The sequence below is a fragment of the Trichoderma reesei genome (genome assembly GCF_000167675.1).
Source record: "Trichoderma reesei QM6a unplaced genomic scaffold TRIREscaffold_1, whole genome shotgun sequence".
Lineage (NCBI taxonomy): Eukaryota > Fungi > Ascomycota > Sordariomycetes > Hypocreales > Hypocreaceae > Trichoderma > Trichoderma reesei.
In genome coordinates, this window is record NW_006711148.1 from 818448 (window position 1) to 835130 (window position 16683).

At 54.9% G+C, this 16683-nt stretch overlaps 3 protein-coding genes across 3 annotated transcripts; 2 read left to right on the top strand and 1 right to left on the bottom strand.

The window, feature by feature from the left end:
- Positions 1-390: 390 nt before the first annotated feature.
- Positions 391-1678, top strand: TRIREDRAFT_102593 (uncharacterized protein; the record flags this gene model as incomplete). Its single annotated transcript, XM_006961132.1, has 3 exons — positions 391-439; positions 549-1246; positions 1385-1678. 3 exons carry the CDS (start codon positions 391-393, stop codon positions 1676-1678), a joined length of 1041 nt encoding a protein of 346 aa, XP_006961194.1.
- A 750-nt stretch (positions 1679-2428) lies between these two features.
- TRIREDRAFT_54541 (uncharacterized protein) lies at positions 2429-6240 on the bottom strand (the record flags this gene model as incomplete). Its single annotated transcript, XM_006961539.1, has 4 exons — positions 2429-2727; positions 2800-3235; positions 3305-6131; positions 6203-6240. 4 exons carry the CDS (start codon positions 6238-6240, stop codon positions 2429-2431), a joined length of 3600 nt encoding a protein of 1199 aa, XP_006961601.1.
- Positions 6241-10423: 4183 nt separating this feature from the next.
- On the top strand, positions 10424-16081 carry TRIREDRAFT_53381 (uncharacterized protein; the record flags this gene model as incomplete). The annotated part of the gene is made up of 1 exon (XM_006961133.1): positions 10424-16081. A coding segment is annotated over one exon (5658 nt), but the record flags the coding sequence as incomplete, so codon positions are not given.
- Positions 16082-16683: the final 602 nt, after the last annotated feature.

Genomic DNA, 16683 nt, shown 5'->3' on the forward strand with positions numbered 1-16683 from the left:
AAAGAAGAGGAAGAAAAAGAAGGGAGGGAGCAGAGATAAAGGTGTGTGAAACTTTTTTGTTATTGTGGCCTGAGGCAGCAGATTGAATCAAGCCCAAGACCCATGGCAGAGCTTTTAACTACCTACGCTTACCTAAGGCATGCAGAGAAGCACAGACAGAAGATGCAGCTGGATTCAGCAGTTGCTTGGTTATGTAACCCACAGCAGTTTGCACTGTGTTATGTAAGTTGGTTTCGAGGTACGTTGGTGGGGTTGAGGTACGTACCGCTGGATGGGAAAGAACCAGACCACCAAAAAAGTTCGAGGCGCAAGACATCACAGACAAAACGAGTTTCTGGTGGTTTGGCTTTTCTGTTGTACAAGAGCAGCCCCAGCGCAGAATCCGCCATGATGGCAGCCTCAAGTAGAGGCAGCAGAGCCGTTCGCGGCATCCTATCATGTGAGTTCTTCTCCTCTACAGAGCCTCTCCGGCCGCCAATTGATCGGCAAGGCATGCAACTTCATGAGCAACATTTGAGACTGACCAGGTGCCCGCATATATCAAACAGCCTCCACGCTGTGCTCCAGATGCGCAACCACATACAGCCCTCGAGCAGCGATATCCTCCCGCTTCTACTCTGCAGCCACAACAACAACAACGACAACAGAAGCCTCTGCCGTTGCCGCCAGCACTCCTCCGCCGACGGCAGAAACCTCCCCCAAGACGCCGTACCCGTACGACATCCGCTCCGGGCTCATCCTGACGCGGCCGCCGCTCCTGACGCGGACGCTGCACCCGTTTGAGAACGCCTTCTTCTTCTACCAGAAGCGGCTGGAGGAGCGCCTCAACACGCCCTTCATCACGAGCATATACTTCAAGCCCGACACGGCGGCGCAGCTCGACTGGAGCATCAAGGTGCAGGAGCGCGGCGGCACCGTGGCCAAGGAGCTGGGCACGTACCACGGCAAGAGCTCGCGCGCGTGGGACGACGAGCTGCGCGTGGGCGACCCGCTGAGCGCGCGCGAGACGGTGCTCGAGAGCCTGCTCAAGGACGCCGCGCCCAGGGTCAGCGACGACGCCGAGGTCATTGCGCCCGAGGACGTGGTGCCCGTCGAGAGGCCTGCCGAGAGGGTCTCGGAGGCGGACCGCAAGGGGGATGTCAGGAGGCTGGATAGGCAGATGGAGAGGACGCTCTATCTTGTCGTCAAGGGGGCTGATGGGTGGGGGTTCCCGGCGGATGTCTTGCAGGATGAGAATCTCCACGAGGTACGTTTTGGAAATCGTTTCCCTTTTTTTCTTTTTTTTTTTTCTTTTCTTCTTCTTCTTCGGGGTGTATATATCTGAGGGAGACACATGAGACGGAGAAAAGAGAAAAGTGTTGTTAGCTGACTTGGGAGGAATTAGGCTGCAAAGAGAGTGCTCGACCAAGCCGCGGGCGTCAACATGAACACATGGCTCGTCGGCCGCGTCCCCGTCGCCCACCTCGTCCAGGAGCCCGTCTTTGGCGCCGACGGGACGGTCCAGAAGAGGGGCCGCAAGACCTTCTTCCTCAAGGGCCGCATCATGGCCGGCCAGGCGGACCTCAAGGGCAATCCGTTTGGGTACACGGACTTTAAGTGGCTGACGCGGGAGGAGCTCGAGAAGGAGCTTGCGCCCGAGTACTTTAAGGGGGTGAGGAACATGATGGCTGACCGGTAAAGAAAGAACAGAATGGGGCGGTTGGGTGTGTGTGATGATATACATATACATTTTAAAAAGGATGATGAAATGGATGGGGCTTGTAACATTAGGAATTTGTATAATCTACATTATTATACAAGGGCTTTGCGGCCGCTGATGAATGTGTCTGAGGGCCTCAGACCCTCGTTTCTCAAAGGTAGTTGTGGGCTTCTGATCTTGACACGCATGCGAAGTACATGAAATTGAAAGTGAGACCAGAGGATGCCTAAGTATTTTTTTCATCTTCTCATCAGAGTTGAGCACTCCCCTTCATTATACGTCGTCTACACTTGATGTTAGATCATGTACACAAAACCCAAGAACGGAATCCATTTCGAGATGGACAGGCAATGACAACCAGACGACTCTGTGATTTGAATAAACCTCCTTTGCATCAAGCTCTATACAAAGTCTGGCGTCAAAGAGAGCTACCATATCGCAATCAACTCTCATTTCTTCATCAGAAAAACTCGTCTCCCAATTTAGCCAGCATCATTCCCTGCATACAAGAGTCGTACAAAAGTGACAGCAATAGTTATTAACCATCCTTTCAAAAAACAAAAAAGCACACGGGTGACCGCTTGTTCCCAACGCCCTTTACTCCGCTGTCCGCTTTCCGAATTTCTTCCAGAGTCGTCATTCACCACTCAATGGTGGTCCTATGTTCAATCTCAGCCAAGGCTGTGATAACTGCTTGTTGATAATATACAAGCAGCACAATGAGCCTCTTTAGTTTGGCTTGGCCTGGCCCTCGACAAAGTTGAGAGCATCCTCCGTGCTGACGCAGTTGATGGAACTCGTCTTGTTACGGAACGTCACGCCATAGCACTTGTCTGCAATGTGAACAATCTCGGGTCGGAACGTGGTGCAGATAAACTGCGTGCCGGCCTCGTTGGAGATGGACTCGAGAAGCGAGGCGACGGCGGTTCGGTACTGCGCATCCAGGTTGGCGTCGACTTCGTCAAAGATGACCATGGGGCTGCTTTCGGTTTGCTGCAGCGCAAAGATGAGACAGAGAGCGCATAGACCTAGCAGATTACGCACGCAGTTAGCAATCAACAAGTCACGACTCAAGGCATCAGCCTGCACTGTAGACTCACTCTTTTGACCACCACTGAGCTGCTGAATCTTTTGCTGCTCATCGAGATGCTTCGAGTTGAAGGAGACGCTGATGCCAACTCCAATGTAGTTCTCAACACTGCCTCGGGCCTCTTCGTCTGATTCTTCGGGTTCCTGACGACGATCCGTCTTCCTCTGGATAACCAGACGGCCGTGGCCGGCCGGCACAAGCTTGCTGAAAATGGTGGTAAACTCCTTGGACACCTGCTTGAAGGTACGCTCAATGGCCTCGTCCTTGCGCCGGTCGAGGTGCTCCACGAGCTCTTCGATGGATCCCTGAGAGTCGTCCAGCTCTTTCCGGCGCTTCATCAACTGCTCTTGCTGCGTCGTGAAGTTGTTGTACTGCTCAAAGGCCTTTTTGTTGACGTGCTTGTACTTTTTCAGTGCTTCGTTGACCTTTTTGAGTTTTGAGGCAATCTGGAGAACGGTTAGTTGGCTTCCATCAATCTCCGGAGAGCTAAAACTTAGGGTGATGCAACGACATACCGTATTGGCCTGCATATTCTCGTATTTGTCAAAAGCCTCCTCGGGCAAGACTCCCAGCTCCCGAATGTTCTTTGCGCATTCCGCGGCCTGGGCGGTCAGCAGAGCCTTGCGCTGCAGCGTCTTCTCCATCCTCTTCTGCTGTTTCTCGATTCGGTGGGAGATTTCCAGCTGGTTCTGCTCAAGGTGGAGTTTTTCAGACTCGAGCTGCTCCAGGCGAGAATTGAGCTCGTCGATCTGGGCCTCGGTCTGGCTCAGGTCGGCCTCGACAGCCTTCAGGGCCTTCTGCGCCTTCTTCAACTCTCGCTCGGCCTCCTTAAGGCCACCAGACGCACCGCCAACCGCCGAGTTTTCAAATGCTTGGCTGTTGAGCTGGTCCAGCTTCATCTGAAGATTCTGCCGCAGGTCAATCTCCAGCAGCTGCTTCTGTCTTTCCAGGCCCCTGCGGGTGTTGCTAAGCTCATTCCACTGCTTCTGCAATTCCTGGACTGCGCGGCTCGACCCTTCAAGCTCGCGTTCCTCGGCAGCCGTCAGTGTCTTCTTGAATTCCGTGCCCAACTCGGCCTCGTGAGCTGCAACTTCCTCCAAGAATCCATTCATGTTCTTTTCGACTGCATCTCGCCTCCTGATGGCCGCCTCGAGACGGTTCCTCTCGTTCTCAATGTGGGCAGACCTGCTTCGGAGCTCGTGCTTGAGCGGCTCGAAGCCGTCTTCAGCCTGTCGGAGCCTCTGCTCAAGCTTCTGGACTTCAGACATTGCGGCGGTAATCTCCTGGTCCTTGAGCTCGATCTGTCTGCGAATGTTGTGCGATTGTTCCGTAAGCCGTTCGTACTCTTCCCTCCACTTGTTGGCAGCCTGTACGGCTTCCAGCCGTGATTTCCGGGGATCGATGTAACCACCGGTCATGGCACCTCGTTTGTTGGTTGTGTCGCCTTCTGCGGTGATACCATCCACGCCGTGACTCCTGGCATACTGCGCAGCCACGGCAAGGTTGGGGCACACGACAACCTTTCCGAAAACCTGCTGGAAGGCCTTCTCAAACTTGGGGTCGTACTTGATCTTGTTCAGGAGGGGGACTGCATCATTGGAGTTTGGAAAGTTCACTTTGCGAGGGCGAAGCTGCGCCAGCGGCATGAAGGTGACTCGGCCACCGTGCTGCTTGTACATGGTGTCCGCGAGATAGGTGGCCGTGTCGGCATTGTCCACGACATAGTGGAACAAGCTGGCGCCGGCAATCTGCTCGACGGGCAGTCGATATGCGTCGCTGACATCCAGCAGGTCTGCCAGCGTTCCGTAGGCACCGGGGATATCCTGTTCCTGCTTCAGCCGGCGAATGGTAGCCAAGCCGCGAGCAGTGGCCCCATCCACTGCCTGGGCCAATTCGCGCTCAGCCTGCTCCTTCTCTTGCCGGGCGTTGGAGATTACAGAGTTCAGTTTGTCGTCCTCTCGGCGGATCAGCTTTCGTTCGTCATTCAACTTGTCCAGTGTCGCTCGTGCCCGGGCAGCTTGGTCCACGACCTCGCCCCTGTCGCCACTCCAATTGGCCAGACGCGAGCGCAGCTCTGCAATTTCTCTCTCGCCCTGTTCGATTGCGCTCTGGATTCTGGCAACCTCCTCATCGGCATCCAGCTTGTTTGCTTTCTGTGTGCTAATGGTCAGGTTGAGTTCCTGAATTTCTTGCCTGAGCCAGGCATCGCGCTCGGCCTTGTTCTTGAACCTGGAGCCGCGGCTCTGTTTTGCGAAGAGACGTGATCGTGATGCCTCGACGGCATCTAGCTGCCTTCTGGCTTCGTCTTCTTGCTTCTTCGCCTGGTTGTATTGGGGGAGGAGCTGAGCCAGCTCTTTTTCCTTGGCCTTGATCTCTTTCTGCACGGAGGCGAGTTCGGAGTCATGTTGCACCCGGGCCTGTTCTAGTGCAGACTGTCCTTCCCTCAGGTTCTTCACCTTGAGCTCCACCTTGGCCAGCAACTTCGCATTGTCACGCCTATCCTCTTCCTGCTGGCGTCGGTCAATTTGCAGAAGCTCCAGCTCCCTCTGCAGCTTGTGGATTTCGGCGTCGATCTTGGAAATCGCCTTTTCGCCCGCTAGGAACTGCGCGCGGCTCGAATCTGTGCTTTCCAGGCCGTCTTGCCTAGCATTGTCGATCTCCTCGAGGGCCGCCTGGACCGTGGTCTGCTCTCGGTGGTGGTATGCGTATTCCAGGCATCTCCTCTCTCGGTCCTTCTCCTGAAAGCCGCGCAGCTCTTCCTTTTCCTCTTCGAGCTCCGCCAGTCTCTCCTTGATATACTCGAGAAGTTCGTCAATCTTTTCTCGCTTGTTGTTCGTCTCCGTCATGATTTTGAGAGATTCGGCGCGGCGGGCTTCGTAAACTTGCGTACCCGCAACTTCCTTGAGCAAGTTTAGCCGCTCAGACTCCTTCATGTTTGTCAAGGCGGTGACGCGGCCCTGAGGGACGATGTAGTAGGGGTTAGAACGCGAGAAGCCTGCCGCCTCCAGCAGGTTTGTGACGTCTGTCTTGGTCACGACCTTGCGGTCGACGGAGTATTCGTCCTTCTTCAGGCCGATTGTGCGTCGCAGCACGACTTCCTTGCCTCCGGTCGGGAATCGGTCGTCGCTGTTGTCAAAGATGATCTCGACATAGGCCGACATGACGGCCGAGCCCGAGCCCTCGTGGAGAAGGCCCTGGCGCTCTTCACGACTCATCTGCGTGTATGCGTCGCTGAGGACGAAGCGCATCGCCGCGAAGAAGTTACTCTTTCCGGATCCATTGCGGCCAACGATGACGTTGGTCTTGGGGGAGAAGGGCTCGATGACCGTCTGGTCCTTGTAGCTGTTGGCGGCCAGTTAGCACACAAGCTCGGGTGTCTCTCACACAACAATGGCGGGGTTGCGCTGCAGCACCTTTTGAAGCCTTGGATGATGATTTGCTTGATATACATGGTCGGCAGCGCGGGCGCCGATGCGCGACATCCGAGAGGCCAGGGAGCTGCAGACTGTTGTGTCTTTTCTGCCGCAGGTTGCGCAAATGCAGCAGAGGGAAGAAGTTGCTGATATGCGATGCGACGCGTCTTTGTCTGGCCCGCGATTACCTTAACGCAGAGACTTGCTGAAGTCGCGTTGCACCAGCCCATCTAAGATTAGCGCCTCAGATATCAGGTGTCGATAGGACATGCACTTGGCGTCCACTCAGGCCTGTGCTTACCACCTACTAGAAGTACCTACCCTACAACTGAGCGATAAATCATGATAACATCTCAAAAGATGTAGCTCTTCCTTGCTTCTTGGCTCTCTCTAGATGTCTCCGGTGCCATGTGGTGTTAAGCCACGGCTAATACTAGAGTCCCCTACTATGACGATAGATATGTCCTAAGGAAGATTATGATTTCTTGGCTGCCACTCATCAGTGGCAGGCAAAGGTGGTGTAGACAGCATCGACGCCCAACACAAAGCCCGCTCGTTCACCTACCAACCTGGTAGATGTTGAATCGGTCTCATGTTTCCTATGTACCCCCCCGCCAAAAGGATGAAGTGACAGCTGGATGCCTCATGTAACAGCCCGGAGACGGCTATGGATTTTGAAGGCAGCATCAAAGTACAGGAGCCACCTTTGTAATTCCACAGCTGGTACAGGGCACCCACGTATCCCCCCGATTCGACAATCTTGACGCCGGCCGACATAAGGCTGATACACGACAACAAATCGTGTCTTACCTACTAGGTACTTTGCAATAGAACAGATAGCTCATCAGGCTCCTCTTGCTCATATCCCTCCTCCATGTCCGCTGTCTTCACGATACCCATCACAAGCGACGGCAAAAGCGCAAAACAGGCCATGACGGTCCATCGTGCATAACGGATCGTCACGGGCGGGTCGAATTGCAGAAACATACCAGGCTCCGCGAGTCAAACAAGCTGGGGATCGCTGGCGTGTGCCGGACCAACCACTGCTGCGCAACAGGGACACAATAGCGTCTCACGGCAATTTTAGATTACGGCCAAACGGGTCGGTCGATCTGGACAAGCCAGATCTGGCCTGCTCCAACCAACCCGGGCCATTTCTTTTGTCTCAAAGGACCAGCCAGGCGGAGAAAAATTTTGCGACATGGCATGTCAGGGGCGGCGCGTTTGGGGAGGGTTATTACATACACTGGGTTGCGTTGTGCTGCAATGAGAGGAAAATGACACTCGGGAAAGTGTGAAGAATGGATGCTGTCCCATCATGATCCCAGCGCCGGACGACAAGCAAAACCACCTGGGAGCCATGGCCCATGCCGTTGCCTGAAGCTGGAAGCCGACGACTCTTCATCGTACCCGTCAGCCTGCCGAGCGCGTCACAGCCAACACGGCTTTACCTTACCTACTAGTACCTTACCTCAGGAGGGTACAGTATGCGTGTACTTTGCATGGAAGGGAGAAGGAACAAAAGGAAGCTTGGAAGACGGATACCCAATATGAAGGATCCGACATTTGCCGGGGTCAGCAGCTGGTCTGTTTGCTGCTGCGCTCGCGATAGCGCCACAAACTCCCTCTCATCCATGCCAGCTTCCACAGAAAGGTGCCATCATGAACGTCACCAATCATGTACTGGTAAGTCATCGTCAGTATCGTCTACACTTGTCTGTAATCATCGCACGTACTTCCCGACGTCTCGGCGACAAATCTGCGTCCTGGTCGTCCGAGCCATGTGTCACTCCATGGCGGCTGATGCATCGAGAGCAGCTGGCGGCGTTACATTCAGCACGTTTCGTTGCAGCACAGTGGTTGCATCGAGATTCTGACGCGCCCTGTCAGGATGGTTTGTTTTCGAAGACGTAAGAAGCGTGGCGTGCTGCCCGAAAGCTGCTGGGCTGGCCTCGAGGCTTCTCTGGCCTCCAATGGGCGGCGGCACCACTTCAGCCGGCATACTGCCGCATCTTGAGATGCACCTCCATGCAGCCAGCTTGTCACTCTACTTCAAGTTGTCGACCTGATCTGGCCAACAACTTAAGCAACGCCCTCGTTTGCTCCCCCACGAGCCGCGGCTAATTGCACAGCGCAAGCTGCAGGAGGAGCTGGAGACAAGATGAAGGGCAGCGCAGCGCGTCATTACCTTGGGTTTTGCTTGAGGCTCCTGTGGCTACATACGACAACATGGTTTGAGAGGAAAAAGCTCATGGGTGACAGCTTTCACGGCTTGGAACAGGTACACTCTACCCATACCATCGCGATGGATGCAGCAGCAAGCCCAAGTACACGAGACTCGTGCCTGGATCCAGCCAGTGATCGATGGGCTCCAGCTCTGGAAAATGGGGGACGAAGGGCCCCGCTTGGGGCGCGCTAGCGAAGCATTAGGGACATTAAGCGAGGCGCCGTTGGTCGCTGAGACGGCGCAGCGTGTATAAAAATACAGGCATAGACATATAGAAAGCCCGGCCTGCCCTCCACTCAATTCTCCCCGTCCAGCCCTGCCCGACCATAGTCGCATCCAGCAAAACCCGCGCCCTCGCCCGAGCCCGAGCACAAACCGAACCGCAGCGCAGGCAGACGGGCGCCACCGGCCAGCGCTGCATTGATTGCTACCTCGAGCTACGTGTCAGCGCTGCGCGGGCTCTGCTGCCGCTGATACCTGCTATCACAGCTGCGTTTGCTTTGCCTTTGCCCTTGCACGCGCTGACTGATCACTCACGCCCAACTCGTCACTGCTCCGTCCATTTCCTGGTGCTCTTGTCTGCCCTTGGGTCACTCATTGATTGCACGGCAGCTGCACTTTTACCGGGAGTGCCTTTGGGGGAAAAAGACCAGGTGCCAGCAGGTAAGGTACCTTGTGCCTCACACCCCCGGCTGCGTGTTTCCAGGTACCGCCGTCCGCGCTCTGCCTGTGCTTTCCCGCGCCGTCATTGGCGTAGCTCTGCTCTTTGCAGCGGATCCCTCCCCAATCCAGTTGAGCAGCGCAAGGCGCTCATTGGAAGCCGCACGAACCACCACGTCTGAGCTCTTTGCAGTACCTGAACTGACAGGCAACCCACGCCAGCTTCGGCACATCCCAGCTGAGGCCGTAACATCGCCAACGGTCGCATCGCAGTTGCATCACGCCGCTATCCTTTTGGATTGGATTCACTTGCTGTCAGCCACGTCGGTCATCTGGCTGCACTGCTGTCCTTTCGGTGCATCTCACTGCATCGCCTGGACTCTCCCTCACTGAGCACCTCGGCGCTGTCCCTCACAGGCAAGTAGTACCTTACTTTTGATTTGTTTTCTGTTTGTTTTCTCTGCTGGGTTGATGAGGTCAGGTACCTTGTTGGTCTGATTACGCCATTTCCATCTCACTTCCCCCCCAATCCCTGTCGCCCTAGCACATCCCGATGTACCCGGTACAAGCACTCGCCTTATCTTATCGTCTTCGTGCATGCATCATCGTCAACATACACGATCAGCATGCCTTCCATTGCACTCCGTCTGCCATTCTCCCTCGATGCAATTCATTTCATTCTCCTTCACCTCTCCCAGCCCGGCTGCACCTCTCTTTCACATCATAAACGGACACATCTGCGGCTTGTATCGCAATGCACGTTGCCTCACCAGCACCTCTATGAAATCTGTTGCCCTGTCACGGCTCTGCAGTTGATGAACGCTGCTTCTCTTACCTTCACACTTCCCTCTCCTAGCATTGATGCACACAATCTCTGGCACCAGCATATCGGTCACATGCGTTTGATGCGCTTCGAAACTCTCTGAGAAGACCGCCTGAACAGGCAGCCAGATGTGCTCTCATCTCAACCCTCCGCAGCATCAGCATCATTTTACCTCGGACCTTGCACACTCTGCCAGAGTCTCACTCTTGCCTGCTCACTCATCCAACGCCAGAATCGGAACATCGTATTGAAAATGCGCTAACCGACTCAACAGAGCCTCAGCTGATTATGCCATGAGCCCCAAACTACCCTTTACATACTCCTTTAATATTACACGACGACGCCATGGCTTCTAGGTATGCCCTCCTTCACTCACCTCTTCTGACAGGATGACCAGTAGCTAACTGTATGGCAGACTTGAACGATTAGTTACGTATGTACTCCCGCTCCTCTTGCTCCTCAGTCTCTGGAAAACTTTGATTCCACGTATCGCAAGTTTCGCATCCCCTTGCAGCTAACAAATTTTCACAGCATCCTCGAGACGGGGAGCACGAGGCTCATTCGGGATACAGCAGTCAACCAGCTTGCTGACTGGCAAAAACAACACCCCGAAGAGCTATTCAACCTCCTCTCGCGGGTCATCCCGTATCTCCGCTTTAAAGACTGGGAGACGAGACAGACGGCAGCCAGAGCCATTGGTAAAATCCTAGAAAATGCTCCGCTCTATGATCCTAACGCGGGAGATGCGCCGACTGAGCCCAAGAAGGAAGAGACTGCATATGAAAACGGTACGATCAAGAAGGAAGAGGATGGTAGGGTGGCCTCCATTCTTTCCGATGACGACGTCTTCAGATTTGAGACGCTCGATGTCGACACCATTCTCAAATTTGGACGGCCGCTTCTACGGGGTGGTGGCATTGAGTACAATCTCGCCTCCCTCGATCCTCAAGCCCGTCTAGCATACCAGAAAAAGACACTTCTGGGTCGGTTGGGCTTACTCGGGAGAAGATTTGAAGATGAAGAAATCATCGTGGGAGATGCAGTGCCCAAGACTCCCCTTGATGCGCCTAATGGCGGCGGCATGATCAAATCCGAGGGCGCGCAGTCACAGGGTCAACCGGCGGAAGAGTCTCAGCTGAGCTCGAGGCAACTCAACGTTTTGAAGCGGAAACGCAAGAAGGAAGCGATGAAGGCGCAGGGAAAGGGCGGCTTTGGAGATCTCTCCTTGCGACGGACGACGACTGCTGGATCCGAAGGATTCGGCGACGACTCCCCGATGGAACACGAGTCCAAAAAGAATGGAAAAGTGAATGATTACTTCAATCTCGACCGTCCCGCCGACATTGACGAAGACGCTAAGGTGGTCAGCGAATTCAAGGGGCAGGTCATGCCGATTGGCTCCGAACTTGAAGCTGAAGAGTCCATGGAAGGCGCCGAGTGGCCTTTTGAGCGACTTTGCGAGTTCCTCAAGGTTGATCTCTTTGATTCCGCATGGGAAACGCGACACGGAGCTGCCATGGGACTGCGAGAGGTCCTCCGTGTCCATGGCGGTGGCGCCGGCAGAGTTCGGGGCAAATCAGTCGAGGAAAACAATGAGCTCAACCGTGTATGGCTCAACGATGTTGCCTGCAGACTCTGCTGCGTGTTGATGCTGGATCGCTTTACCGACTACAGCTCTGACACGTCTGTCGCGCCGATCCGAGAGACGATTGGCCAGACTCTTGGTGCTGTTCTCAAGCATGTGCCCCCAAGCTCCGTCTACGACATTTACAGAGTCCTGTATCGAATGGTCATGCACGAAGATTTCAAGCTTGACCAGCCAATCTGGGCCGTCTGCCATGGTGGCATGATTGGGCTGAGATACGTGGTTGCGGTCAGAAAGGACCTGCTGCTTCAAGATGGAGACATGATTGATGGCGTCATCAAGGCGGTAATGAAGGGCCTGGCGGACCGTGACGACGACGTTCGCTCTGTCAGTGCGGCCACTCTGATTCCAATGGCTCAAGAATTCGTCACGATGCGGCCGCAAGCCCTCGATGGCCTCACCAATATCGTGTGGGAGAGCCTCTCCAACCTGGGAGACGACTTGAGCGCCAGCACGGGCCGAATCATGGACCTTCTCGCTACGCTCTGCAGCTTCCCCCAGGTCCTCGAATCCATGAAGACGTCTGCTGCCGAGGACGAGGAGCGATCCTTCACTCTGCTGGTTCCCCGGCTCTATCCGTTCCTGCGACACACCATTACTTCGGTTCGCCTTGCTGTGCTGAAAGCTCTGTTGACCTTCGCGAACCTTGGCGATGAGACGTCTCAGGGCTGGCTCAACGGCAGGATCCTCCGCCTTATCTTCCAGAACATCCTTGTTGAGCGGGACAAGGAGACTCTCGAAATGTCCCTGGAGTTGTGGGCTGCCTTGGTTCGCTCATTGGCCAAGAATCCCGCCATTCTTGCTGACGAGTTCGCCCCTCACATCGATCCATTGATGAAACTGACTCTGCATCCCATCGGCGTCTCGCGGCACCCGATCCCTATGCACGCCGGCCTTTTCCAGAAGCCATCCGGGGGCACCTACTCGGCTCCAGGCCCAGTACAGTCCGGTAGGCGCCTTTCCTCGCCTGAGGGTGCCGAGAGGCCGGTGAAGCGCCGTCGAAAGTCTACCAAGGTGGAGGAAGTCACCCCGGCCAACCTGACGCACGATGTGGACGGCCACATGATGCAAGGCGACGTTGATCTTGTTGGCCTGGATATCTTGATTCGGTCAAGAGTCTCAGCTGCCAAGGCCATGGGCCTCATCATGTCCTTGGTGCCTTCAGCGAACCTCGACGACTACGATGCCCTACTTGTTCCTGGCCTCACCTCCGCTTTCTCCTCCACGCAGCTGACTGCCTGCCTTGTCATCGACGAATTCGCGAGAAACTGCCAAAATGCCGAGGATCCCGCCCGCTACCTGGAGCACCTGCAGCGTATTGTAGAGTCAGAACGGCCTTCGGCTTACAGGGATCTAGTGACGTTTGTCCAGAGAGCCAGGAGTCAGTGCCAGCAGTTGCTTCACCTGTTCCGAGACCATGGAAAGGTCTCTCATAGCAAGTTGCCAACCTTGCCGGTCGTGGTTCAGGGCGAGGCCGAAGCTGGCCCCAGTGCCTTTTCGATTGCCACCGCTGAAAAGTGTGTGGGCGAGGATTTCGAAAGGTTGCGCAAGATTATGCCTCCGGGTCAAAAGTTGATCGCTGGCCAGCAGCTGGATGAGGCCCGCGAAGATACATTATTGGCTATCCAGGAGGCCAAGGCATTCAAGGAGGCCCGCGACGTCAGGATCAAGGCGGGCGCTGCGTGTGCCATGGTCGCAATGAAGCTGTTGCCGAAGAAGCCCAGCCCCCTCATCAAGAGCATCATGGACTCCATCAAGACTGAAGAAAACCATCAGCTCCAGAGCCGCTCGGCGGAAACCATTGCAAAGCTCGTGCAGCTGTTCACGGAGAAGGGGAGGCGCAATCCCGCAGAAAAGGTGGTGGCCAATCTGGTCAAGTTCTCCTGCGTTGAGGTGGCAGAGACTCCCGAGTTCCCTGTGCACGCCAGCAAGACCAACTGCATCCTCTCCATGCAAAAGGAAGAGGATCGTGTCGACCACCCAGACGCCGCTAAGTGGGCGAGGGAAGCCAAGGCTGCCCGAATCACTCGCAGAGGCGCCAAGGAAGCTTTGGAAATACTATCCAAGACTTATGGCGAGGCTTTGTTCGAGGCCGTGCCCAGCTTGCAGGGCTTCATGCGGGATGCCCTGGTCAAGGCCTTTACAGGGGACCTGCCCGCGGAAGCTCGGGACCCTGAGCAGACATTTGGCCAGGAGATTGTCGATGCCATGTCGCTCATTCGAACAATGACGCCCACCCTCCACAAGAGCCTTCATCCCTTTATCATGGAGATGATGCCTCTAGTCATCAAGGCTCTGCAATCAGATCTGTCGGTGTTCCGCTACATGGCCGCCAAGTGCCTGGCTACCATCTGCAGTGTCATCACGGTCGAGGGAATGACGGCACTCGTAGAGAAGGTCCTGCCGTCAATCACCAACCCGCTTGACCTCAAGGTCCGCCAAGGCGTCATCGAGGCCATCTACCATCTCATTGCCGTCATGGGCGACGCGATCCTTCCATACGTCATCTTCTTGATTGTGCCCGTCCTTGGCCGAATGAGCGATTCCGACAACGAGATTCGCCTCATCGCTACCACGTCTTTTGCAACGCTTGTCAAGCTGGTGCCTCTCGAGGCCGGCATTCCCGACCCGCCCGGCTTGTCGGAAGAGCTACTCAAGGGACGGGATCGTGAACGGACCTTCATCGCTCAGCTCCTCGATCCGAAAAAGGTTGAACCGTTCCAGATCCCTGTGGCGATCAAGGCGGAACTTCGATCATACCAGCAAGAAGGCGTCAACTGGCTCCACTTCCTGAACAAATATCACCTGCATGGCATTCTCTGCGACGACATGGGACTTGGAAAGACTCTGCAGACCATTTGCATCGTCGCCAGTGACCACCACCAACGACAAGAGGAGTTCGCCAAGACTCAGGCTCCTGATGTCAGACGGTTACCATCTCTGATTGTATGCCCCCCGACACTGTCGGGACACTGGCAGCAGGAAATCAAAACCTATGCGCCTTTCCTCAGCGTCACTGCTTACGTCGGGCCGCCAGCTGAGCGCAAAGCCATGAAGGACAAACTCGGGGATACGGACATCGTGATTACATCATATGACGTGACGAGGAACGACTCGGATGTCCTTGAGAAGCACAACTGGAACTATGTTGTGCTGGACGAGGGTCACTTGATCAAGAATCCCAAGGCCAAGATTACCCAGGCCGTGAAGAGGCTGTCAAGCAACCACCGGCTCATCCTCACTGGTACACCGATCCAGAACAATGTGTTGGAGCTTTGGTCATTGTTCGATTTCCTCATGCCCGGGTTCCTCGGAGCAGAGAAGGTGTTCCTGGACCGATTCGCGAAGCCCATCGCGGCCAGCCGATACAGCAAGGCATCGTCAAAAGAGCAGGAGGCCGGTGCCCTGGCAATCGAGGCCCTCCACAAACAGGTGCTCCCATTCTTGCTCCGCCGTCTCAAGGAAGAAGTGCTCAACGACCTGCCGCCCAAGATTCTGCAAAACTACTACTGCGATCTCAGCGACCTGCAGAAGAAGCTGTTTGAGGACTTTACCAAGAAGCAAGGCAAGAAGATACAGGCTGAAGCTGGCAGGGATGACAAGGAGGCCAAGCAGCACATCTTCCAGGCTCTGCAGTACATGCGAAAACTGTGCAACTCGCCCGCCATGGTTATGAAGCAGGGAAGCGACGTGTACAACGAGACGCAGAAGATTCTCCAGAAGCAAGGAACGAGCATTGAGGATCCTGTCCATGCCCCCAAGCTCACCGCCCTCAAGGACCTCCTGATTGACTGCGGCATCGGTGACGACAAGGACGAGTCCAACGACCCGCTCTACCAGCCGATCAAGCCGCACCGTGCCCTCATCTTCTGTCAGATGAAGGAAATGCTTGACATGGTTCAGAACAAGGTGCTCAAGGAGATGCTGCCATCTGTGTCCTACCTAAGGCTTGACGGTTCGGTTGAAGCGAACAAGCGACAGGACATTGTCAACAAGTTCAACAGCGACCCCTCGTACGACGTGCTTTTGTTGACCACCAGCGTTGGCGGCCTCGGCTTGAACCTTACGGGTGCCGATACTGTCATCTTCGTGGAGCATGATTGGAACCCGCAAAAGGACCTGCAGGCCATGGACCGCGCTCACCGAATCGGCCAGAAGAAGGTGGTCAACGTCTACCGTCTCATTACTCGCGGCACGTTGGAGGAGAAGATTCTCAGCCTTCAGCGGTTCAAGATTGATGTCGCGTCCACGGTAGTCAACCAGCAGAACGCGGGTTTGGCAACAATGGATACGGATCAAATTCTCGACTTGTTCAACCTGGGCGACTCGGGACCAAGCCTCATATCTGACAAGCCGCAAAACGGCATCGATGGGAGGGAAGAGGATATGGTTGACCTCGAAACGGGAGACGTACTGCGGCAGCCGAGCAAGAAGGCATGGCTGGACGACCTGGGCGAGCTGTGGGATAACAAGCAGTATGAGGAGAGCTTTGACTTGGAAGATTTTATGAAGACTATGGCTTGAACTGGGAAAAGGGGAACTGGCGTCTAGGTTCTCGAGGTTTTCGAGTAAGAAAACCCCGGCTTAAGGGGAAGGTTTCCGGTCTGGAAGACCTGCAGCAGGAAAGGAAACAAGGACTACATACTTGGTCTTTGTGGGCGCGACCGGGTACTACTATACTGCATTCTGTTTTTCTCTTCGTTTTTTTGTTTCCCATTCTCTTTTCAAACACCAAAAAACTGACTCTCAAGGCTGCCCCTTGGCATACAGAGTAAGAAGGTATTCAGGTTAGATCAAGGTACTACCTCCTAGTGGAATGAGCGACGGCGCGACGTGTGTCTTTGTATGAGTAACTGGAAATAAAAAAGGCTTCAGTGAGGAGGGTGCGTTACATGAAGCGAAGAGAATTGAGCGCTTCAGCCCGATTGTGATTGATTCGAACGTATACCTACCTACTAGTAGGTAGTAGATGCATATACCTTGCTGATGATATCTTACCTAGTACTAAGGTATGGAGATCGAGCTTCGCCAAAGCTTCGGCGGACTTCTATCGACAAGGAGTGTGCCCCACCTCGACTCTGTGGTACAATTGGTCTGGTGATGTCAAGCTGGGCAGCTTCCCACTC